The sequence below is a fragment of the Lichenostomus cassidix genome, chromosome Z (assembly GCF_008360975.1).
Source record: "Lichenostomus cassidix isolate B80296 chromosome Z, HeHo_3.0, whole genome shotgun sequence".
Classification (NCBI taxonomy): Eukaryota; Metazoa; Chordata; class Aves; order Passeriformes; family Meliphagidae; genus Lichenostomus; species Lichenostomus cassidix.
In genome coordinates this window covers 47,774,259-47,798,831 of record NC_139511.1, presented here as the reverse complement: position 1 = coordinate 47,798,831, position 24,573 = coordinate 47,774,259, and the positions used below count along the sequence as shown (strand labels likewise).

Sequence of the window (24,573 nt, the reverse complement as noted above, 5' to 3'; positions counted from 1 at the left end):
CTGGAAGCCCACCAGTGCATTCTCGCAAGAAAGAATGTCTCATAGGTGAACACAACAATAGAAGAATTAGTAACATATTACTGTTGGTGGCCTTTCCCTATGCAGAAGGCCACCCTGAATCCAGCTCACCATATTTCTGAGTTTCTTTCTCAAATGTAGTCTGCAGCCTCTTAATCCCATAGACCTATAAAGTCTTTTTCACAGTAAGTTGCTTTCTCTTTCTGGCAAATATAATTTACCAATCAAAAGCCTGTTCTTTATATGAAGTAAGGTTTGACCATTTTCCATTTCCCTCTTCTTGTACCCTATCATAAAGTGGCCTATTGGCTTAGTTTAGGCTGTCTTCAGTACCATTTCTTGCTGCTTGCACAGCACAGTAGTTAGGTGCCAAACAATGAACTAGATTAATAGTTTCTTTAAATACACTAGCAAAAACAGCAGGAAAGAAGTTAAGGGGAATTTAATAAAATGAAAGAATTATTACTTTTTTTCTTACAAGTATGGTTGTAAACCAAGCATTTGATTCCTTTCTGGGATTCTGAAGCATAGCATTTTGTTATTTTGGAACTCATACCAAATGAAGACCAGACATCTTGAATCAACTGTGGTAGCATGGAAATTTAACAGAAGATTGTTTTCTTCCTGGTGTGCCTCAGAACAGCATAGATGATACTTACAAATTTTTATGCCTCTCTAGACAGTGATGGGTCTTACATCTGTGTTTCTCTGTAACACTTGCCTACAGTTTGATAAAGGATGTGATCTCTTCAGAAATGTATGAAACACAGCAATTCTGAGAAAACATCAATTTAATTTTTAAAAACGAATGTAAAATGCAGAATGATTAATAATTTCATCTGAGAGTTTCACATGCTATTGAGAATCAAAAATGCTCTGAGCCAGAAAGTCAGACAGTGAAAGAATTCAAATGTAATTGAAGTTAAGCATGATCCTCTTTTGGTCTTGAACTGTTTTGAAGAAAAGAAACCCATCTTTTATTTCTTCTTCCGTCATATAAAGTTTTCCTGTTTCATTATTTGTTTTAACACAAACTCTGGGTTTCGCTTTACGTGAGTGAAGTGAAACTATCACTACAGCTGAATTTTTAATAAAAGGAGCTTTGGAAAGGGTGAACCTAATGTCAGTTTACACTCTACAAAGTCCCCAGACTACCAAAGTCTACCAATATTTTTTTTTTGCATTTGAAGAAATAACACCATTACTAACACCAGCAAAATATTTACTGTATTCATTTTTCCGTTATTATTTAAGGGAAAATACAACAATGTAATTACAAATTTTTTTTTCTTTTATATTTACATTTTAGAAGCAAAGCATAAAGACACTTTCATCTTATATACCCAAAAAAAAAAAAGATAACGTTCAGGTTGAGACTACTCACAAACAATAATTTCACTGTTCGGAAATCTTTAATATTTTTTTTTCCACAAAAGCCTCATAGGATTTGTGCAAGGCATTTGTACTTACAGTCCCACAACATCATCTTGTGCTGTAAGATAACATCTGTATCACATCTGAAGATCAGGTCTGTATTGGAGTTAGTATTCTAAATTTGTTGTCCTTTCATGCTTTTGGAATGGCGAGCAACCTGGTCTTGCTTAATATAAGCTAATTTTGTAGGTCACATATCTGATTTCTCAATGCTTTGATGTCTTCATTGGTTTTAGGATAACAATGTTTCTTCTTGTTACTGTCTATCTTTACTGTCCACTAAATTGCCTTTCCAGCTGCTTATCTCAGTCACAATCATTCCATTGCTCTTCCAGCAAGGGGAGAGCTAGAACAGCATGTCCTGTTTACTGTCCTTTTCTTTCATCAAAGAAGCTGTAACAAGGGTCAGAATCTGGCAGATATTTCCAGTTTCTAGCCTTTCATCTTTCTTATACCATTGCCAACCATTTTGTTTCTTATATATTTTAGGGGTCTTTAATGAAGCTGCATTTTTCATCATGTACTCTATTGAGCTAATATTTCTTGGGGTGTCCACGACATACAAAGGTGCTTATATGGCTTTGGGATAGCAAGCAAATATTGTGGAAAGAGAACAGAAAATCAGTGGGCTTTTGCACAAAAGGGTGAGAAATTCTTAATTTTTTGTGTGTGGCATTGTAATGGTGCCAATGGTGCTGTGGAGTGTTAGGCTACATAAGCAGAGCAGTAGATCCAACAAGTGGGGAACGTGAGTGTCTGAAATGACTGAGCAAAGGGGTCCAAATGAAACACTGCTTTATAAAATGTAGTGGATTTGGAGACCTATACTTTTCTGACTGACTGCATTGTTAAAGAAGGCTCACATGTCATAGGTAGTTGAGATGAAGAAGAAGGGTAAAGGTTTTAGAAGTGACATCAGAAAAGGGTCATAAGGAAGGTGACCAACAGAAGAACAAGTTGCTGTTGTCAGGTTACCTTTCAATTTTACTGTAAAACACAGGAATACACGATAGAAGGATTACCCCTAGGTTATCATATCTAGCCTCTGCTGCTTCAGGTTACACCATTGTAGATAAAATTCTGTTACATATCATGCTCCATCTTAAAGCTGGATAGGGTGTTTGGTGCTGTATATCCTCCTACAAGCTATACTCATCAATCCGATGGTTGAAAGCCTTGCAATTTCCAAAATAAATGTATTCAGTTTCATTGTGCATCCAATAATTAAAATATTGCTCAATTGCTAGTATTCAGCCATTTTCTATATTTCCACTTCACTCATCCCTGGTGGACAAACCAAGCTCTTCAATCTCCTTTCAAAAAGCAGGATCTGCATTCTTTTAATTATTCTGCAGTCCTCTTTTGTGTGTGTTCTACATTGAATTTGCTTTTCCTGAAACTTTAATGAGTTTCACACAGTATTTCCCAACAGAACAGGTGCCTTCACCACAACACATCCAAATTCATGAAGAAATATAGGTCGCATAGCTGCTGGGAAAGAGCTGTCATTTTGCCCAGATTGTTTAATTTATGACATATCTTAACAATGTGCTATTTGTGATGTTAAGGTTGTAAGGACAGTACTCCACAAACATAGTATGTCGAGAAGTTTGTTGAAAAACTGTGAAAGAAACAACTTGTGTCTGGTACAGCTTAGTTTATTTTTACAGTGGTATGTTCTGTACAACAGTTCTAGCTAGATGAAGCACATTTGTAAGGTTTTTCTTTTTCCTTCAACAGTTTTTTTTTTTTCTTGGCTTTCTCACGAAGACGTTGCGTCTGCACATGGAAAATATTTGGAAGATATGTACAGGTGAAATTCATCTACTGTCCGGATAAATGGAAGGAAAGCAAGAGTGTGATAGGAGACATTGTTAAATAATCAAACTGGTTAGCCCTCTGCATGTTGGGAGGGAGCACTGGTTCAGCATTTAGCAGAGCTGTGGTCACACATAGCCACAAGAAAATAGCCACTATTTCTCTTTTCCTGGCAGAGTGAACTGACTGCCCTTGATCTGACTAAGGGTGAGATGTGCCTTGTGCAGGGCTGCATAGCAGAGAGGCTGCTCTGTGTTATTGGTGAGCTACAGGCTGCCCTATGTTATTTGCCCTGTTCTAGGCTCTCGTGGCACAGAAAGTAGTAGAACTTACGTGCATTTGCTGTTTGCAGTAGCCTTCACACCTACTGTGAGCAAAGGGAGTATACCCACACTGGAGAAGGTGGTTTTTCCCCCTCTGGCCAGCACTCTACCTTTCCTGCATTCCTGAAGGTCCATCACAGGGAGTCACTGTCTACCTGAACTTTCCTCACACTACAGTCAGATGACAGTGTGTTACTTGTGTGAAGGAATTTACAACCTCTGCACCCTCAGGGTAATCAGAGAGCATCAAGGGGTCTCACTGTGGCAGTGGAACGAGCGCTGCTTCTCTTACACATTGCTACTAAATATTCTTCAGTAGACCAAGAACTGATATGGGAACTTTCTTCTGGAAGATTTCTGAGAGAACTTTTCTTCACATGTTTTTGTAAGCAAGCTGGTAGTCTGGCTAACACAAGCAAGCAGAGTTAAGATCAGTTACTATGTAATTATACCCCAAGACTCTATACCTTAGTGGTTTTCTGCAGTTTTCTAAGAAGCTTTTTTTTTCAGTCAACATCTGTATGCCTATTGGAAGGTACATTGTCAAGTAGAGTGTAAAACAGTAAAATGTATAACATTAGAAAGTATTAAAAATAATACAAAGAGCTGAAATAATACATTTTTAAGTATTAGTAATATTTTCTAAACCCTCTCTTTTAATGTTTTATAGTTCGCACTGTGTTTCTTTGCAGCTAGTAGACAGCTAGTGGTAACAGAAATTCTCTGGAGAGAGCAGAGACAAAATTGATTTATAAAATACTATTAAATGACTCAGAATGTATCAGACTGTACAAGTCCTGCCTGCCTATGCAGCAATTTGACATGTTTGTACTGGGTGTTTTGTATTGTGTTTGAAATCAAGTCAGTGAACTTTCTTTGCTAGCCTTTTCAGTTCCATGAATCGTCTGCTGTGAAGTTAATACAATTAAGACCCACATATAATGATAGAAGTAGTGTGTTTTAGTCTGTCCCATGTGTGCAGCATATCATGTGAAATTATGAAGAGCCTAATCACTTATTTAATAGCACAATAGATGTTGCTACAGTACACTTAATAAGAGGTTTGAACCATGTGACATTTTTTCTTCATTCAGTGCTGTGTCAAAACAAAATTCCTATAATTCCCACACTGTCTGTCAGCATCAACCAAGGTCACTAACTCTGCTTCAGTGAAAAGGAGTTTCCATACTACGGAATTTTAAGAAAGCAGGAGGAATAAATACCACGGTTTTTGCTTTCAGAGAGCTGCATGTACTTCAGAACAGATAATTTTGCAAAACAGATTATTAGTTCTGCGAAAATATATGCTGGATTCCTTTTCACATTGTCTTTATGATTCATTCCTGAGGGTCATTCACATAATGAAGTCTGTGGGATTTGAAGGTGATTTGCTTTTTTTTTGGTGTCGTGCACACTGATGGAGAATTCCCTGCCAATTGACACTGTGCATCTCAGACCAGTGTTTTCATCCATGAGTGCAAATAACGTTAGAGAGTCCTACTTGTTAGATACCAATTTCATCTGCTTTATATTCTCTTTCAGCACAAAACAGAAGCAGGCATGTCTATGCATGGACTTTGCTGATTTGTTTCTAAATTGAGTTGCTCTACCTGTGAAGGTAAAGCAAGCAAAGGGGCATGCTATCATGCCATCTTCTTGCCTGGGATGTAATTAGGTTCTGAAGAGCAATTAACCCACAAGGTGATGTAATGCAAAAAAGTGCAGTAATGTCATACCGCATGTCCTGAACAGATTCAGGTGCTCAGAGTTTACGAGTTTTCAAATTCAAGATCTCACAAGATTCAAGGCCTCACATAGTTGTACAAAAAAGGCTCCAGGGTTTACCTATCACTTTCTGAAAAATTGTAAATGGTCTCCACATTTGGTTGCTTAGGGGGCTGCTGAGCAGCCCACTTACTTTTACAAGTTTACAATAGCTGCAGGACAATCTGTCACACCCCATGTGTGCTAGTGTAATTGAGCCCAGAGATTATGCAAATTTTTTGAACAGAATGTATCAAAGTTTTTTTCTCATTTCCAAATCTGTGTCATGAACTGCAGCAAGGTACTTGAACTAAAATGTAGTAGCCATGTAATTGTTCCCATACAAATAATTTACCTTTTTCCTTGGAAAACATTTCAGAAGGAATAGCAATAGGGAAAGAGGCACTCCAGATAAAGGTCAGATTGAAATAAATTACTGTTCACCAGATAACCCAAATGTCACAGAAGTAGCTTTGCAGGGAGACAGAAACCTCAACATAATCATCTACCAAGATCCATTTTACCTAATTTCTGTTGTGTACATACTGCACATACATACACAGGCCAGCCATGTTCTGCCACCTTTTTACACAGAGCTGTCAGCCCCTAGGTCCTGTAAAGCCTCAGGCTTGGCAGATGTGGTGGGTCTAGTGCTACATACAGTGGAGCTAGTTGCAGGTGCTAACTAGCCCCTTGCAGCACCCTGTGCTCCCCTTTCTCTGGGTAAAACAACAAAAAATGGCTCATCCTATACAGAGGAAATATGTATTACCACTAACTTTTTAAGCTGGGACTCTTGGGACTCCCTGAAAGATAGGTGCCAATGGATTTCAGTTGGTATGCTCATGTTCAGTGATTTTCTTCCACCCTGTTTTTCTTCTCGTTAGTCTTATCCTCACCCCTCTCCTTGCTTAGTCTGTGAAACAGACCCTTTTTTTGAAGGATTTTGTGTCTGTTACCAAGCTTATAAAAAGCATAATGTGCTACGTGGGAGAATAGTAACAAGGAGTTAGGGCATCTGTTGTTTCATATGGGTTCAGACAAGAGAAACTGAGATTTTTATAAGACTTTTGTCTATGCTTAGGGTTGCCATAATCAATGGGGTGTTAATAGTAGTGATTGCCATGTGAAATATTTTTATGCTGGACCACACTTCTTTCTGTGTGTTATAATTCCCAGAAGAAATTTCCAAGCTGAACTTGGCTATTGAGATGACGACCAAAAAGTTCTATATACATCCATTTCCAGTGCAAAAGCAAATATGTTCTGCGAAACTTCTAAGCTTCTCTTGTTACTGTTACAAAATAAAATTTCTTATATTCCTATGATATATTAAAGCAGCATATGCTGGACGCGAACTGCAGTTAAAAGGTAGCTGCATTTTACTGTAGTTTTTGGCATGCTGCACAAGTGCACTATCTGGTAAAGAAATTGCATGAACAAGGAATCGAGACCAATAATGTAATTTCAAGAGATCATTGGAATGAGGATCTCTATTCTCAGCTATTGTCATTAGATAAAAAATATCCTCACAAAAAAATCAAACACAAAACAGGTATAAATATATAGGTGGAAAAGCATAAGGAAGCCCTGCTATAATTTTGAGATCATATAGGAAGCTTTTGTAGTGAAATCTAAAGTGGAAAACAGAAACCTGAAGAATTAAAACAAGTGTGAATACTTCTACCTGCTAGCAATCCTGTTGAATACACAATGATCAGAATTTCATCTGGTCAAATATGACAGTCACCACGTAGCATGACAGGCAGATGGTTAGAATATGTCCTAGTCACACCTGCTCCATGTTAAGTGGCATTTTATAACTGGCTATAAACATGCAGTTCAGTCCTGTTGCAATTTAAGCAAATGTCTACCCTAAGTTCTGTGAATTCTCTGAAGACATGAAGGAAATTACCTGTATGGTTAAATTCAGCCATTTACTCTGATACTGTCAGGATCAAAGTCTTGGCAGTTTCAAATCATGTAACCATTTTACAAGTGGAATTCTGTCTTGCTTGGGCTTATCTTAAAGTGCAGAGTAAGTATTTTCAACACATCCAATTCAGTCAGTAGATTAGAAATAGAGATCATTGTGTCTTATCATTCACTAATCAAGGTCATTTGCATAATATAGCAAATATCTTCAAGGCTGTTAAGACTCGAGATTGCTCCAAGGAATTTTAACTGTCCGTGTTAACTGGCAGAGATTACACCTCGATCAGAAATCTTAATGGTTGATTAGAGCAGCTCATTTCCTTGGAAGGTTTACTTGTTCATTTTCCCTCTCTGTTAACAGGAAAGACTTGGTTTTTAATCTGCCTTAATGTTCATTTAGCTTGATTTTGATGACAAAGAGTTCTGTCTTGTTCTCTCATTGGATCCAGTTAGAAATTGGATCTCTTGATGTTCAGTTTATTCAGAACTGAAATATTACGAAGTTCCTGTGTGAAACAACAGTTTTAATGCTTTCTAGACACTGATGAACACATTTCCTGTAACCATAATTTTAATTTGAAATTCATGTTGGAATGGAAAATAAAGGTATTGCCTGTCAAACTGAAGATTTTTGTCTTTTGGCCTATCATTCTTTTTCTTTTGGTAGAACTCTTATCTGTGATGTGTCTCAGAAGCGAGAACTATCTGATGATTCATGTAATCCGAAGATAAGACGAAGTATAAATGTGCCTTGCACCATGGCTCAATCACTGATTGAATTGTTAGTCTGGTATTCATAGGTTGGTTATGTGGTGGAATGAGGGTGAAATATATGGAGTGTATTTTTGTTGATCAATTTCCTGGAAGTTATTAAATTAATTTAGTGATTACAGTCACATTCTTTTCTAATTATGTAGAGCAGCAATTACTGGAAGTGGTGCTGCTGGGTAGGCTTATTTTCACCAATAGAAATCATCTGAAGTATTTGTGTCACCATCTCTCTTTGGTGTTTGGTAGTGTTTATGTATTGATTTTTTTAATGCCAGTTATGGGTCTTTTAGAACTAGCAAATGCAGGTAAAAAGTCAGTACTGGACTGTACTGATAATCAGAGCACATAATTGGATTTTTCCAAAGACATACCTAAAGACATCCTGCAGCTTCAGAATTACGTGTGTTATTGCTTTGCTTGTCATCAGAAAACGAAACATCTCTTGTCTCATATGCTTTAGAAGTTCTGCCATAGCTGTGAAAATATGTTTATTGCTTGCTGGTTTTGTTCTGCTATTTTTTCTCCTGTTTCCTCATGTCTGTACTATAAATTACATCTAATTTATGTCACATTTTTATGTCCCTTTTAGGTATCGGAATTGGCGTGCTGGTACGGGAATATGGCAAACTGTCTAACTTGGATAAGTTCTACTTTGCCTTTCCTGGGGAACTGCTGATGAGAATGCTCAAACTCATCATTCTGCCATTAATTATATCAAGTATGATCACAGGTATGACTGGAAATGTACTGTTAGCTGATGAGATTATAATTGTGGGTTAGCTTGCTTTCTAAAGGAAAAACCCTTAAAAACAACTTGATGGAGCTCTATACTGAGAAATACAGATTTCATACCTTTAGATTAAATTTCTCTTTATGGGATGAGAATGGATTTGGAAGGATTAGCACTACTATCTATTACATTATAAAGAGCTGTGAGCTAATAACATTGCGTGTTTATAGATTCTTGTATCTCTCTCTCCCTGTTTTCAGGAGTGGGTTAAGCAGTTGCAAACTGCAAAGCCCAAAGCTGCAACTGCATGTTCTGAGGTACAGAATTAACTGTTGTAAGTAGTATCTTGTTACCATTTCACAAGCAAGGGAGAGCTGATCTCATAGCACTGTCACAAAGAGAGGACATTCCTGACCTACACTTCCTTGGTCTCAACAAACTTCCGTGAGGTACCTTGCATGAGCTCTAGCATTCACTAAATCCTTCTATGAATCCATTCAATTCGCTGACCTGCCAGAAATAAATTAAGGGGAAATAAATCCACTTGTACTTTCCCAAAAATGAGAACTTCTTTGAACCTAGCGAGTGCAAAGGGAGACTGTGGCTGGGAAGTGGGTAATGGAAAGAAAAGCAAAGCTTCCATGTTTTAGGAATAGCAAGTAAGCTGTTGGCTGGAGCCCGGCCGTGCATGCTGGAATTTGCTAACAGCTCACCCAGCGGGAAAGATTAGGAAAGATTTGGTGGAGAAAAGCCCAGAGCAAAGAGACAGAACCGAGTGTCAAGCCAAGCAAACTTGTCTTTATTCTTTAAGACTTTGCTAAGGGTACAAGGATTGTGACTATTTTCTTTCAGCTTCCTGCAGTGAATCAAGACACATTGATCACTATACTGCCCCTTTTCATCTCGACAAAACCTCTGTTTTGACAACGTATTTGTGTCCAGCTGTTTGTTGATTAGTTAGATGTTAATGAAAAGCATCAGACATTTGACTAGAGAACAGGAGAGCATGGTGTGATAAGAAAATCAAAGGGGAATTTCGATCATGTTATGAAGGTTCTTTCAAGAATAGGATATTAAACACAAACTTTTAAGCTCCTCAAAGTTCATAGGCAAAAATATCACTGCTTTCACAGTAGCACCCCAAAATGAGTCTATGACAGAAAGTTCTAAAGGGAAGCTGTCAAGGCCTTTTGAGCATATCTGTAATATACAATGACAGAAACCTAGTGTTAGAATTGAAATGGAGAATGTCAAGAGCTGCAAGATTTAGAATGGAAAGCTGCCAAAGGCAGAGTGAGAAATGATGACACAAAATAGTCAAGGGTTGTGTCCAAAGGAATGAAGGGAGATGAAACAGTTATTGGTGTGTAAAGGAGAGGAGAACCTTAGTCTGTGACAGCAGATCCAGGAAAAGCTGCCAAGATAAGACTGAGATGTTCCTTTTTTTGTACAAGCTTTTATTAGTAGTGAAGTTGGGTCTATGTTTTCAGAAATAAATCAGGTCATTAGAATAATCATTAAATGAATTATTTATTAAATGTATTCTTGTCCAGCACTTGCAAGGGGAAACAAGAATCATCCTGTTAAAAATATCATGCTCTTACTTAATGTATAATATTCCAGTATGGGTAAACTGCATTTGTAACTACTAACACAAGCTTGGATTTTACAGATTGCACATTACAGTTACATAGAGGGATGAGAATGAGATGCTCTTTTTCTGACCTTGGCATATCCAATTTCCGTAGAAAATAAGAGCATATTTTTTCTACACTTCTATGCTAGGTTTTTAGGCAAGGAAAAGGAAACAAGATTGATAAAAAAACAGAAGCTACTTTGATAGAGTACGTAAGGCTTTGCAGTTGCTGAAGACAAAAGGACTAATTGCCTGTGTGCAAGTAATCCTGAAATGCATGGTAAACAAATGAACCAAGCATGTCTGTGCATGATAGTTTTCACTATTCACCTGCATCCATCCTCAGGATGTTGATGAGATATTTTGCCTCTTTTAAAATGGGTATGTTAACCTTCCAAGCATCAGAAATGTGCATTTGAATTTAATAAGTAAACCTGTGTATGTGTATGGTATGTATGGAAGCGTACTAGTAATTTTTCTTCTTTTACACAGAGTCATACAGAATGATTGAAGTTGGAAGGGATCTCTTGAAACCATCTAGTCTGATGCCCGTGCTCAAGCATGGTCAGCTAGAGCAGTGTTTTCCTGTTCAGGTTAAATTTCATGGGGTTTTTAATTTTTTACTGTTGTCTCATGTCTTGTCTCTGGGCACTGCTGCTAGGAGCCTGGCTCTGTACTCATTCCCACCCGTCAATAATTTCTACGCATGAATAAGATCCCTCTGAGCATTCTCTTCTCTGGATTGAATAGTCCCTGCTGTCCCAGCTGTCCTCGTGTGAGAGGTGCTCAAATACCCTCATCACAGTTGGGGCCCTTCACTGGACTCAGTCTCAAGTCCATCTCTTTCTTGTACTGGGGAACCCAGAACTAGACCCAATATTCCAGCTGTGTCCCCCCAGAGGTGCTGTGTTTAGAGAGATTACCTCCTCCACATGCTGAGAGTGCTTGTCGTAGTGTTGCCCAGGAGGCTATTGGCCACCTTTGCCATGAGATCTTACTGTCTCGTGGTCAGGTTGTTGTCTGCCAGGACCCTCAGGTCCTTCTCTGCACAGCTGTTCTCCAGCCAGTCAGCCTCCAGCATGTACAGGTGCCTTGCATTATTCCTGCCCAGATGGAGAGCTTTGCATTTCTTCTTGCTGAACTTCATGTGATATCTATCAGACAATTCTCCAGCCCATCCAGGTACGTCTGAGTGACCATATAACCATCTCATACACCAGCTACTCCTCCCAGTTTTGTCTTGGTGATTTTTCCACAAAACTGTTACCTGTAACCAAAATCTAGTATTTTGACATGACATACATTTACAAAAGGCATCAAACCTTCCTAGATGCCTTTGGACCCAGCATCACAGTCTCATTACAGTTATGTACCAAATGAGCCACTGCAATTGTCTCTGGTGCACACACTTAACCTGCAGCAAAGACACAGTAACATGACAATGTTTTTCTGTTGTGGTGAGCTAATTGCATCCCCTTAACTTGTGAACAAGATAGACACTCATTTAGGACCAGCTAAAGTGTTGTTGCTACTTTTATTACAGTAACTTCGCATATATTGGGACCCCAAGTCCTGATCATGGGAATAGATACACTGGTCCAGCTGAGATGATCAGATACAGGCCCTGTAGGGGTCTGCATAATATGTATATTCCTAGGAGGTGGACAGCCTCAGAACACATCTTGGTCCCACAAAAGACAACCAGCCAGAATGCCAATTGTGATGCTTTCCTTTCACGTCCTACATTTAATCAATAATGATGAAGTTTCTTTGGAGGAAAATACTTTTGGGTCTCATTCCAGAAAAGGTACAGCCAAATGCAGAAATATGTGCCTTTGCCACTAACAGTGAGGCAAACAGTGAGCTGTCTTGTTTACAATCATAGCTGAATATACATCCTGGATCTTACTTAAATTTTTCATTCCCCTCCTTGTTCTCTTCTTTACAGTAATTTTTGAAAGTGTGAATTTTACCTTTGTGCTAAAATTCAGAATTGCAAAGAGGTCATGGAGTCTAACTTGACTTTAATAAGGTTTTGACACTGTCTCCCATAACATGCCCCCAGAACAACTGATAAAATATAGGTTAGATAATTGCACAGTGAGGCAAATTGAAACCTGTCTGAATGGGCAGACCCAGAAGGTTGTCATCACCAGCAAGTCTGGTTGGAGACAAGTCAGTAGTGATGTACCCCAGGGTTCGGTACTGGGGCCAGTAGTGTTTAACATTTATCAATGAGTGATGCTGGAGCTGAGTGTTCCTGCAGCAAATTCACAAGCTTGTTCAGTCTGCAGAAGAGAAGGTTATGGGGATACCTTGTTTCAGATTTCCAGCACCTGCAGTGGCTTATGAGAGAGCTGGAGGGGGTCTTTTTCCATAGGCTAGTGCTAAGATGGTGGGGGAGGAGGGGGTGGCTTTAAACTGAAAACAGGTGTAGATTAGACAGTGGAAGAAAATTCTTTACTGTGAGGGTTGTGAGACACTGGAACAGGTTGCCCCATGAAGTTGTGTTTGCCCCGTCCCCAGAAATGTCCAATGTCATGTTGGATGGGGCTCTGAGCAACCTGTCTAATGAAAAGTGTCACTGCCCTTGGGAGATGGGTTGGAACTAGATGATCTTTAAGGTGCTTTCCAACTCAAACCATTTCTTGACATGCTTGAAAATGCAGTCTGTAGTTTTCTGTTTTGGAATTAAAATGTCTTAAAAGGTAATGTCACACCCTGAAAAGAATCAGCTCATGCTATAGAGATGGGAGCTGTGCACAATTGCATGATCAGATCCCAGTCTATTTGGGCATAATGATGTAAATCAAGCCCACAGGAAAGAGAGTGGAGGTTGGAATCACTCTTTGAGGTTTCAGGATTTTCTGCAGAATTTAAAGTATTACTGATTTTAACCTGGAATAGATTCCATCTTTGTGAAAAAACTCTTAGTGATTTCCTCAAACTCTTGCTTGTCCTTGGAGCTCTAATTAGAGCAGGAATAGCCTTACCTCTGTCTATTTTCAGATTCAAAGGGCAAAAATCTGCCTCTGGTTAAGTGGAGGGCTTTGTAGAATGTTTTTTTCATTCACAAACCCAGTTCCTCTGAGTGCAAAAGAGGAAAAGCATTGTTTACATACTTATGTAGTGTACAAGTTGCAGTTTGTGGAATTTTTCCTCTAACCTGCCTGGAAGCATAACTGTAGCTTAGTGAAAACCTGACATAAGCACTGAGCATGTAGTTGTTTTGAAAAAATTGAAAAGTTTGGTTGGTAGGACCCTGCTTTATGCATGGAATAGTCTGCGCAGTACTCTGCCTCAGAGCCAAATTTTAATTGTTCTCTTCTTCTCATAATAATTTAAATGGATTCAGATGTAAACTTATTTACTCTGATCCAAAAGCCCACCACTGATAATTGAGTTCAAAATATAGAGCTCTTCTGTCTATCCATGAAATTTCTATCCCTCAGATTAGCTAATAGCATGCTAATGCATCATCATGTCAAGAAATTATTTGTATTTTCTGTCTCCTGCTGTAGTGACATGGGAAAATTGAAAATGAAAATCAAAAGCCCACAATGTTACTCAGGATTAGTGCGATGACATCAGAACTAAAGCTGTACTGAGTGTAATACTCCCCATTCCAAATCCACTTCTTTTGAAGTAATGCTCTAAAAGAAGGAATACTAGACAAATACAAAAAATACGTTATTTTTCAGGGGCTCTGTAGGGAGAAGGAATTGGGAGGAATCTCTTGTGTGCTTCATGGGCGTTTCCAGACTTAAATCTAATAATTTTGGGATTAAAACATCCAAAATATCTTTGAAAGTCTTAGAAATTCACAACTCTAATTTCATTTGGAGAATGAAAATTCTCTGGAATTGTGCAGTATATTTCATCAAGGGTGCGTACTGAGTAGACTAGCCCCCTTTAATCACTTTTAGCAGTCTTTTTCATGAAGTGAGCTACACACAGTATGCAACAGCAGTAAATGTTTGCAAATCTGTTTTCTGTCAGGATCACAGCAAAACTTAGGTTGGAGACAACTGTCAAGTTCCCTGAAAAGTTGTTGCCTTGTATTTTGGTACAAGCTGGGGAAACTTGTATGCCCAGTCTGAAGCTAACTAATCCACAAAAAATGTCTGGCCTTATTTCCTGCACATAAGTTCCTTGTTAGTAGCTAGTGTCAGGAGATCTGGATCTTAATGCAACACTCCCAGACGTCCAGATACTATGAAAATACCACATCTCTGCTTTCCGTCTCTCTTCAATCGGTCAGTCTCAGATGGGGTTATTTCATGCTGCCTGCCACATTGACTTTCAAACTATAAGCTGTGGATCGTGATGTGGAGGTCTTTCTTCAGGGCTAGAGTGTGTTCTGTCAAAGAATGCACACCACATATCTGATAAATGACCTTTCTTCAATGATGTTTCCAGAGCTACCCATAAATGCCAGAAGTTTTAGCTTTGTGTTAAAAGATGTGACATGTAGCACAGCAGGTCCATGTCTCAAATCTCAATATTAATGGCATGATTTTATCAGTGATTTGATGTCTGGCTTAAGTTCAGCAATAATCTCTCCCTCATTTCTTATCTTTCCTCCCTGACAAAATATTAATAAAGCTTTTCGTATGTTTCTGACCTTCCCTGCACTTTCAGCCTTCACAGACAACTTCAAAGAGGCTAGAACAGATGGATGGGAGTTTCTTTCATTGTGAATTTGTGCAGGCTCAGCTGTGGGGAACACCAGAATTCCTTAAAGCAGTTGACAAGGCATTTGCAGGTACACACAGCATACTTCCAGAACAGTGGAAAAAAAGACAGTATCAATTACTTTCTGAGGGCAGCTGTATGTGAGCTGTAAATACAATGTCTCCTGAGCTGTGGATCTGGAAAAACTGTTAAGTTTCTATGACTATAGAAATATACTCTTGCTTTACTCCAGGGCCTGCTTTGACTACTGGTCCAGTACAGACTGAGGCATCATGGCAGTTCCATCTTTCCCAATGCCAAATATATTATTCTATTTGCACTTGTTACTCATAGGACAAAGGTAATGAGTGATTCCACCACAAATCTGACTTATTCTGACAACTGCTTGAGAGAAGAAAATACCCCAGTGAACTACCTGGGCCATGTGACTTTTCCCATTTGCAGAGTCTGTTGTTTTACCTTTCTAAAGAGTATGTTAGATTGTGACTGATGAATGGATGTGTTGACTAGGTTATCTGTCCTTCACAGTTGTTCAAAAGTAAAGTGTGAGTTTCCCACTTTGGATCTGTGTTGGATCTGTGCCTGGGAAGGTACTAGTTTATGTTATCACAGTGCCAAAGACTTTGGTGAATGAAAACAAAACATTCAAAATGGAATACAAAAGAGCTAGAATGCAATGAGGGAAAAAAATGGAATTGGAGTATTAATCAGATTGTTGTTATTTCTTGTGCTTATCTTTGAAAATCAGAACAGTTCAGATTTAAAGAACCACTTATTTATTTTGCCCATTCTATTTGTAATTTAAATTAGGACACATTGAGACTGTGCTGATACCCAGGAATAGACCTGCTAATTCCATTGTATATATACATTGTGTGTACATTGATTTACAGTGCTATAAAGGAGTACAGATAAGGAAACGGCAGGAGGACAAATCTGGATTTTTTCCTATAATGCAGGGCTTCCAAATCCATTTTTCTGTAATATCATAATTCCTGGGATGGCAGCTGCCTCAGCAGTTTCCATTTCTACAAGTCCAAGAAGCGCAGCTATTTGGAGATGCTCCATTACTGAGGCATCCTTAACAGTCCCTGTGCATCACCAGCATAGTCCTTGGGAAATTGCTGGTCTAGGTTGACATACTTGGGGACTGTTGTCTGAAATACGTGCATGTTCTTTGCATGCTGTGCTGTTTCTTAAGCCAAAAGAACTCCCAGGAAAATCAGATCCATTATATAGTATTAGTGAATGAGTTATCTGGTCTCAGATGGGAGACTCACCTTGTCCCTCTGTACCATTGATTGTGTGAAGGACAGAAAATGTTACAGTACTGTTAATGAGTTTTGCCTTCAGTTATACTGAGGTATGCTGGAAGTCCTGCCCCTGCTGTCCGTGTGCAGTCGTTGGGGCAGGCAGGACGGCAGAGTCACGACTTATTAATGGACAAGGCTTTGTGCCCATCTTCTTCAGATTACTTCTGTCACAGTCATCCACTCGTTTCCCATCAATATCAGTTGACCTTATACTACTGGGACAGCTCCTACATTATTTAAGGTTTTAAATTATAGTAATAAAACTTTGAAGTAGGCTTCTGTTACATGGAGTATGATTACGACCAGCTCTCAAGGGCAAAGAACCCAAACACAGTAGCCATTTTGTGACACCGGCTGTCAATGCCTCCTGTCCTAATCATGTCACTGAGGGCACTGCTGGTGGCACCACTGTGATTGGGTCTAAAGTCAGTTAGTGTCTTCTGCTCTTCTGTTGTGGAGCTCAGGACATAAACAACAGTTGCACTGTATAAAACAAATTGTGTTCACTTTTCCACTCCATTTCCCTGTGCGTAGACATCACAATTGATTAAAAATGCAGTGTCATGTTAAAGGGGTTTTTTAATAGCTTGGAAGCTAAAACTTTACCACGTATACATTTCACAACCAATAACTTTGACGTAATTCAAGTACTTTCAGTACTACAGGTTTTCTGTATTCACTCCTTACTCCATGTTTCACCAGCAATAGTGCAGAGGCTCTATTTCTGCTACATCCTTGAACTGAATCTGATTTCGCTAATGAATCTTGTTAGCCTGTCCATCTTGGCAGGTTGATGTGTCATCTTCTTCCTGAAAAGTTTTTATTATATTCCAATCAAGGAATATTATCTCTCTTGTAAAGGCATTAATTTCAGATTATATAACATCTAAGAGCTTTCTAGAAGAAAAGTTAAAATGTTCCTAGTAGTGATACCATCTGCAAATAAGATGAATGGAAGGCAGTACTGATACCTTCTTTCTCTGCATGTTTCCAATAACCTCTCTAGGGAAAGGTGATTGTGCCAACTGCCAGGAAGACAGCACAACAGCCCTTAGCAAACTGATATCCAGGGTCAGAAATTTTATTTAAATCTTACCTGAAATGTTTTCTGTTTTATAACAATGTTAACCCTTTCATTGCCATAAACTGTTCATCTCCCATCCCACCCTTTCTATCTGGCATTTAGAAAGGTCCATTACAACAACTTTTTCAACCTCATCCTAAATGGTCCAAGAGATGTATCAGTATCTGGACAATTATATCTATTGTTGTATTCCATATTTTAGTAAATTTGTTGGGGTTTTTTTTTCAAATAATATTTTTTCATTGCCTCTCCCAAGTTAAAAGACGAATATTTGACACACTAATCCAATTGAAGTCTCATTAGATCACTAAGTAGAAATTGAGAATTTTCTGATTTGAATTTTTTTGGTGGTATTTAAATAGCATGAACAGATGCTTATGCACTACCTGCATGCATCTATCTGTCTTACCCGTGCTCTCCCTCCCACTGCCCCCCTGCCACATGCTAGTTTTTCTAATTTCATTTATAAGACATTCTTCTTTTGCATTTACACAACATAGTAGTGGAATAACGATTTGTTCCAAAGAAGAGCGATTAATTAAATTTCTGTCAAGTATATTGGAAAGGTAATTGCTACAAGCTGCCATAGAAATCCTTTTCCTTTTCCTTTTCCTTTTTCTTTACAGTAAGAAACAATGACATTTCAATAGATGGGAGAACTGCTGTTATAGAAGGATTGACAGAATAGGAATGGAAGACTTCTTGTAAAAAACAAAAAAAACAACAAAAGATGCTAGGTCATCAAAAATCTCATTTGAGAGATTCCATATCACAGTGTGTTTGGGGCTTCCATTTGCCATAGCTTTTTCATTATCTGGTCTTAGCTGACATCTGACTCAGAACTGTTCCCCTAATGAGATTTAGATATAGAGATCATTCAGTTAGCTGGTGAAAGACTAGTTGCAAAAGATCATTCAGAGCACCATGACACAGTAAACATGAGGAAAAAATAAAGTTATGAGGTGCATGCCAAGTAAAAGATGTTTGAGAATGATCTACTGACAATAATAATCTGAGCCCTGTGTCTCAGATTAGTAGTGGACTCGTACATAATATCATGCTGTCTGAAGTCCTGCATGTGGGTGGTATTTCTGTAGACAGTTGTGAAATTCTTACTTGGCTCCAATAGTCTTGTTCATACACAAGGAACATTTCCCAGAGCACTCCACAGAGCATCAGAAAAAAAAAGTAAAAGATTTACCTTCAGGTTTTGGAAGAAGCAATAGAAATTGCTGTTGAACCTAGACTGGAAACTGAAATTTCAGGGACAATATGAAGGAAGGGAGCTTTCTGGAGATTAATCACAATTGGGGTAAACTTGTACTACAAAATCATGCAAATGAAGGGGCAAAACGGGAGAGAAAGGGCTCAGAGTCTGAAATGGGAAGAGGGGAAAATCACAGATGACTCAAAAATGGGTTCAGTAAAGCATAGGCTCTGAATTCACCAGTGTTACAGTAATTCCCCCACTCCACTTTCTGTCTGAAGTATGCAGAAGGATTTTCTCTTCAAAAAGTGAGCATAAACCAAGGCAAAAGGAAATGCTGGGCCAAGGATAAAAGAATGGAGGACAACTGGCTTTGGAATCTTTTCTTTTCAGAAGCCCTGAGAAAAACATTCTTCTGAATTTATGTTTCAACTGTCCCAAGTTTATAGAATGGCAGAAAGGACCTTTCCCTGGAGTGAAAAGGCAACTTTCTTATTTGTTTGTATCACCCAACTATTTAATGACAAAATTTGCATGGAAATATGATGAAATCTAGCCTTACGTGTGTGAGATACTTCCCTTTCCTAGCAGTAGCTAGGAGTAAATTAGAGTTGGTAAAGCGTATGGAAGAAGAATGCAAATTTGGATTCTCTTAGATACATAGAGGAATAAGAAAATAAGCAATAAGCTAGCTCAGCACTGGAGCTAGAATTCGGTTTTCACTCCTCAGGTAAAAAGCATGTCTGTCTTCAGAAGGTACAGGCCAATACCAGTGTTTTAGTATCGGTAGTGTTTCCCATTGCAAGTAGAAGGAAAGTATGGCAACTAATTCAAAGTTTTCACTTGCGTCTAAGGAAGATTGTTTTAAAGACCACCAGCTCTGTGATGACCAGTGGATTAAATGAGAACTGTCAGTACTAGGTAAATGACATTCCAAAACCACTTTGGAACAGAGAGGTCATACCACAGTCAGATGAAGCTGATATTTTGATACTGCTTATGTCTTAAATTAGAAACAATCCTGGCTCCATCTTTTAAAGCCAAGAAACTTCATGCATTTCAGGCAGCTGTCCATGTATCAAAGGCACTGTGTCAGCACTGTTGTGGGGTTTTCTTTTCCTAGTATTTTTTAAAGAATAAGTATTACCTTTTTGCAACAACACATAACCCCAGCAATAAAATAACATTACTGTTTTTATATAAAACATTGTGGTCCCCTTGGAAGAATTGCCTACTGAAATTCTCTATATGCATTTTAAGAGTTTCCTATGGTTTTCTATTTTCTTATGTCTTATGCAACATTCTGTTAAAAGTTTTGCTCTCTTAGATGTTCACTAATCATCTAATTTCTATGACGTAGTGACATGAAAAATTAAAGTGTGTACACCTGGGAGAAATTGAGAATTATTTTGTGATTTATCTAGTGACCACAGAAATTCCTCAATTATAGCAATAAGACTGCTGGTAGTTTGGAGCAGTTTCAGGACTGCATTCTGTCTTTGAATCATCACTGAGGTCATAGCTGAGAAGGTGTAAAAGCCAGACAGTTCTACTCTTCAGGAATTTTTGTTGTTATATTTTTGTTAAAATAGGGAATTAGGTATCAGAACCCTGAGAGAATTGTGTACAGTTAATGTGCACCATACTTGAGCTCTTTTTCCTCAGAATTCAATTAGTTTATAAACTAATAGATGAATCCACCATGTGGCTGGAAGTTGTATGAACCTGGGGGGGCCTTGAGCTTCCTTCTGGCCCTGGGTCACTTAAGACGAACAACATGCCGTCAGTCCTGGAGCTGACTAAGTGGCATCAAGAAAACTCACATCTTGATCCTCAAGTAGCTGTGTTGCAAAAGGAGTTAAGCAGCCTAGCCTTTTACAGATCATTATACGTAATGATCAATGTGTCATGCAGATAATGTGATGATTCTATCAGCTTCCACCAATGTTCAGAAGTTTGAGAACAGCTGAGAAGTACTGCAGGGATGCACTTGATGGTGACACTGAAATTTGTAGACTAGCAGTAAAAAATGCTGGTTATGTTTGTTATGATTGTTATGTAATTATGATTGTTGCTGTTGAACTACACAAACTGTGGATGTAATTTCTCATAATGTACTGAAAAAGAGCACCTGGAAGCATAAATCTGTGTGCACAGTTGCATGTGTTCCACTCTGCTGAATAGTATGACAAATTCTAAGGATATCAGTGTTATTCCTTAGGGATAAGATGATAAGCACTGGAAGTCAGAAGATCCCTGTGATTGTTTCCAGTTCTTCATGGAACCCTTTCCCCACCCAGATCTGACAGGACTACACGACAGGTCTCACAAGAGAATAGTGAACAGTTCTGGAATTACAGTATTATACCTCAAGTCAAAGCCATTTGGCCGTCTGTACCTACACATTTGTATAGGCTTCTAAAGTGAACACATTCTATATTCAGTGGCTACTGGTAAAAAATTCTGGAACACCATGTTTCATATTTAAGCTTAGTTTTGTTTAAATCAGTCTATTCCCTTAGGTAAAATAGCAGTATTTCAGGTAAGTAGTTTTAAATACATATAATAAGAAAAAACAGTAAGAAAAAATGCAGTGCAGAATTTCACTTTGGTAGAGTTTTGAGGTTCTTGAGTGAGATAAAGTAGAAGGGAGAGATTAGATTTCACAGATTGTTTTTGGTTTTAGTCTTTTGCAAGTGTATTTGATGCAAAATAAAGAAAACTGGGCAATAAAGAGAAGAGCGCTTCAAGCCAGAGACAGTAACATAGAAAACATGCAAGGTGGATTGCAGAAGACTTGACAATTGTTTCCAAAGCTTGACTTCAGGTGTTAAAACTTTAACTCTGTTCTGCTAAAATTATATGGGCAGAGAGGTAGACTAACAAATTTTAACACCATTTAGTGTCTTTGGTGGTAATCTCACTTAAGCCTTTTTGTATCACAGCCACAGAGCCACTGGCTACAGCAGAATTAGAAAATATTTTATAGGAAAATTTAAGGGAGTAATCAGAAATACTGTGGTTTTGAAATGCCCAGGGATGGAGAATCCATCATGCTTGTTCAAACTCTGTACAGTAAATTATATCAACAATTAACTGTTCAAACCTGTTTAAGCAATTTTAAACTTGGGGATAGAATGAGGGAAAAAAGACCAAATAAATTAGTTATAAAAGTTTGGTGGTAATCCAAAGCAGATAACCAAACTTAATTTCATTACTTTTGTGATCTAATTTTGAATGACACTGCAGGCTTTCCTTTTGGAGTAGGACATGTGCCATGTTAGTTTGAGAAATAAGTTTTTTTCTGAATTGAAATCAGTGTTATGTAGTAGTTTAGTACTTTGTTGTTAGTAGTTGTGTTAGTGCTTTGTTCAATACATCTTCCATCAACTCTTTCAATTATGTCCAAAAAAAATGTAAAGCCATGATGTCACTTCAAAGGAATCTTAATTTTGAGTTGTCTGGAGAAAAGGCTAGTAGCTATCAATATTATCGATATTATCAATTGCTCAGTTGTGACAACAGGATGTATCTGGACAGAGTCTATTTATTATATTTTCCTATGTGTAACAAGCTAACATGTTAAAAAAGGAGCCTTGTATCATAAATCACCCAGTGCAAACCTGTGGCTGTGGCACTTGTAATGAATGCTAGCTACTTCAGTCTCTAAATGGAAGCACCATTCTGAATGCAGGTTTCAGAGTACAGCAGCTTTCCAAAAAATGGAAACACAAACCCCACACTTACCATCCTCAGACCCTACTTATACTAATTCAGCCATGTCTGCCTGAATGATCTGTGTGTTTTTATGGTTACCAGCAAAGGAGCACCAACATGACAATGGAATGACAGGCTGGATCCTAGGACAGCTTGCTCACTAACAGGATCATTATCCAGTTTAAAAAGGCAGGGTCAAAGTTTACCCTTTATTATGCCTCTGTAAGTCTACTGAGCATAACAGTTTGCAAAGGGATTTCATTTGGAGTCAGAAGAATGCTTGTCACAGGAATTTCCTGTCATATTTACTGTAGGATCTTTGTAACTGAGTACTCCAGGGAAATAACCTTGCAGGATTATTAGGCTCTTAACTATGTCAACAAGACTGTCAGGCAAAAAACCCCCCAAAAATATGAAGACACAAGTTTAAGAATAAAATTGCATTACGGGTTTTGTGAAATTTTCATTAAAATGTATGGAACAGTGTCAATACCTGTTTGCTGTCTTTTAAAAACATGATGGGAATTCTTCCAAGTTAATATATCATGTGGAAAAGTTTTAACATTGGCAGCCTTTGAAAACAGGCTTGTCCACAGAAAGCATTATTTATTACTATCTGTGTGAATTGACATACACAGGTAACCAAGGGAAGCCAAGTGACAGGTGAAATGGAAAGTGTAGATTTATTTCATTACATCATCGACAGTGCCAGGCATCAGAGACACGCATGGACATGGGGCTCTGTTAGGCTTAGCTCATCCTAGCATCCTAGCGGGCAGCGTGGGGGAGTGCTCACGGCCTGCCTCACCATAACAGAAGGCTTCCCACATGTCTGTGAGAGTGTTCTCTCTCCACAGGAATTCTACTTCTCAAAACAGGCACAGGGTGAACCACACTAGGCATAATAAATGGAGTTTTTCTACACTGACATTTTTAGCATTCCCAGCTGCAAGGTCACTTTGATCTAAACTATTCCCTCCTCCTCACCAAATCTTCCAGTGTTAACTCTTTCCTCCCGGAATATCAGTTCTCAGGGGTTCTCACTGACATGTTTTCCACAGCTGAGCCCACAGCAATGGAAAAGGCCCCTTTTCTGCCTTTTTTCTTCGCAGTTCCCAAGAAATAGAAATGATGGCCCAGATTCCGTGTCCATTCTGTTACTCCTGCCTCAAACAATATCCTTAGCGCTGACAGCTTCCTGTAACAGCTGTGGTATTGCTTTTTCTGTGTTCTGATCTGTATTCCCTTGCCATATGAATAGTTCATTAATTATCCTTATCTGCTCTACAAGTGAGAGAATATTTACATCCTGATTTCTGTATATATGTGTAGTTCTTTTGTACTCAATTTGATTATATACTATCCCATGGAGGACCCCAAAATAATCAAATAGGTTATGGAATAAAATAACCTTCATTCTCCCCTCCCAGTACTGTTTGCATTTTGAATAACAATTAACAGAACTAGTAAGACATTATGTGAGTACTCTAAGCACAAGTTGTCAGTGCTGTTAATATACCTTCTGAAAGAGATACTAACACATGGTTAAAGTGTGCTTGCTAAGATCCTTTTTCAGCTCAAAGATCAGTAAGTTACATTTGTCTCAGATCTCTTGATTTTTCTTCCTTAGCTTTTGAAGCTATTTTTTTTCCTATGAAATCACGCTTCTCTGAGGCTAAATATCGTCCTGGTGGTTTTGGTTTTGTATACAAAGGAATCTTTGATTCCAGTCTTTGATAAACTGATTCAGTAAACATACAAATAGAAATGTATTACAAATGTATAATAAAGAGATAGCAGTGAATTATTAACTACTGTTGTTATAAGCAGACAAGTTTTGGAGTCACAGGGCTCATTTTGCCCTGGTTACTGAGTTGTATGTGTACCCATATAACTGTAAATCTTTTAAACAATTAAAACATACTTCACGAGAAGTTTCATCTAATACTGTTGCCAGAAGTTAAGTTGACCTCAGTATAATATCTGTGTCAGTACTTTCCCTACCTTCATTAATAAATCTACCCTGTGTTCTTTACAATGACTTATACAGGTGGAGAAGTGTGAACCACCCAAACTTAATAAAAGCTTTAGTCAAAAATTAAAAAAAGTAAACTTGTTAATGAAGACA

General features: G+C 38.3%; 1 protein-coding gene across 1 annotated transcript in view; it reads left to right on the top strand.

Annotated features, from left to right (window-relative positions):
* The window catches only part of SLC1A1 (solute carrier family 1 member 1), a 48,000-nt gene that overhangs the window by 4,392 nt on the left and 19,035 nt on the right, over positions 1-24,573 (top strand). Inside the window, exon 2 of the mRNA XM_085043121.1 lies at positions 8,653-8,793. Coding sequence (XP_084899247.1) covers positions 8,653-8,793 — 141 coding nt within the window. The remainder of the gene's footprint in view (positions 1-8,652; positions 8,794-24,573) is intronic.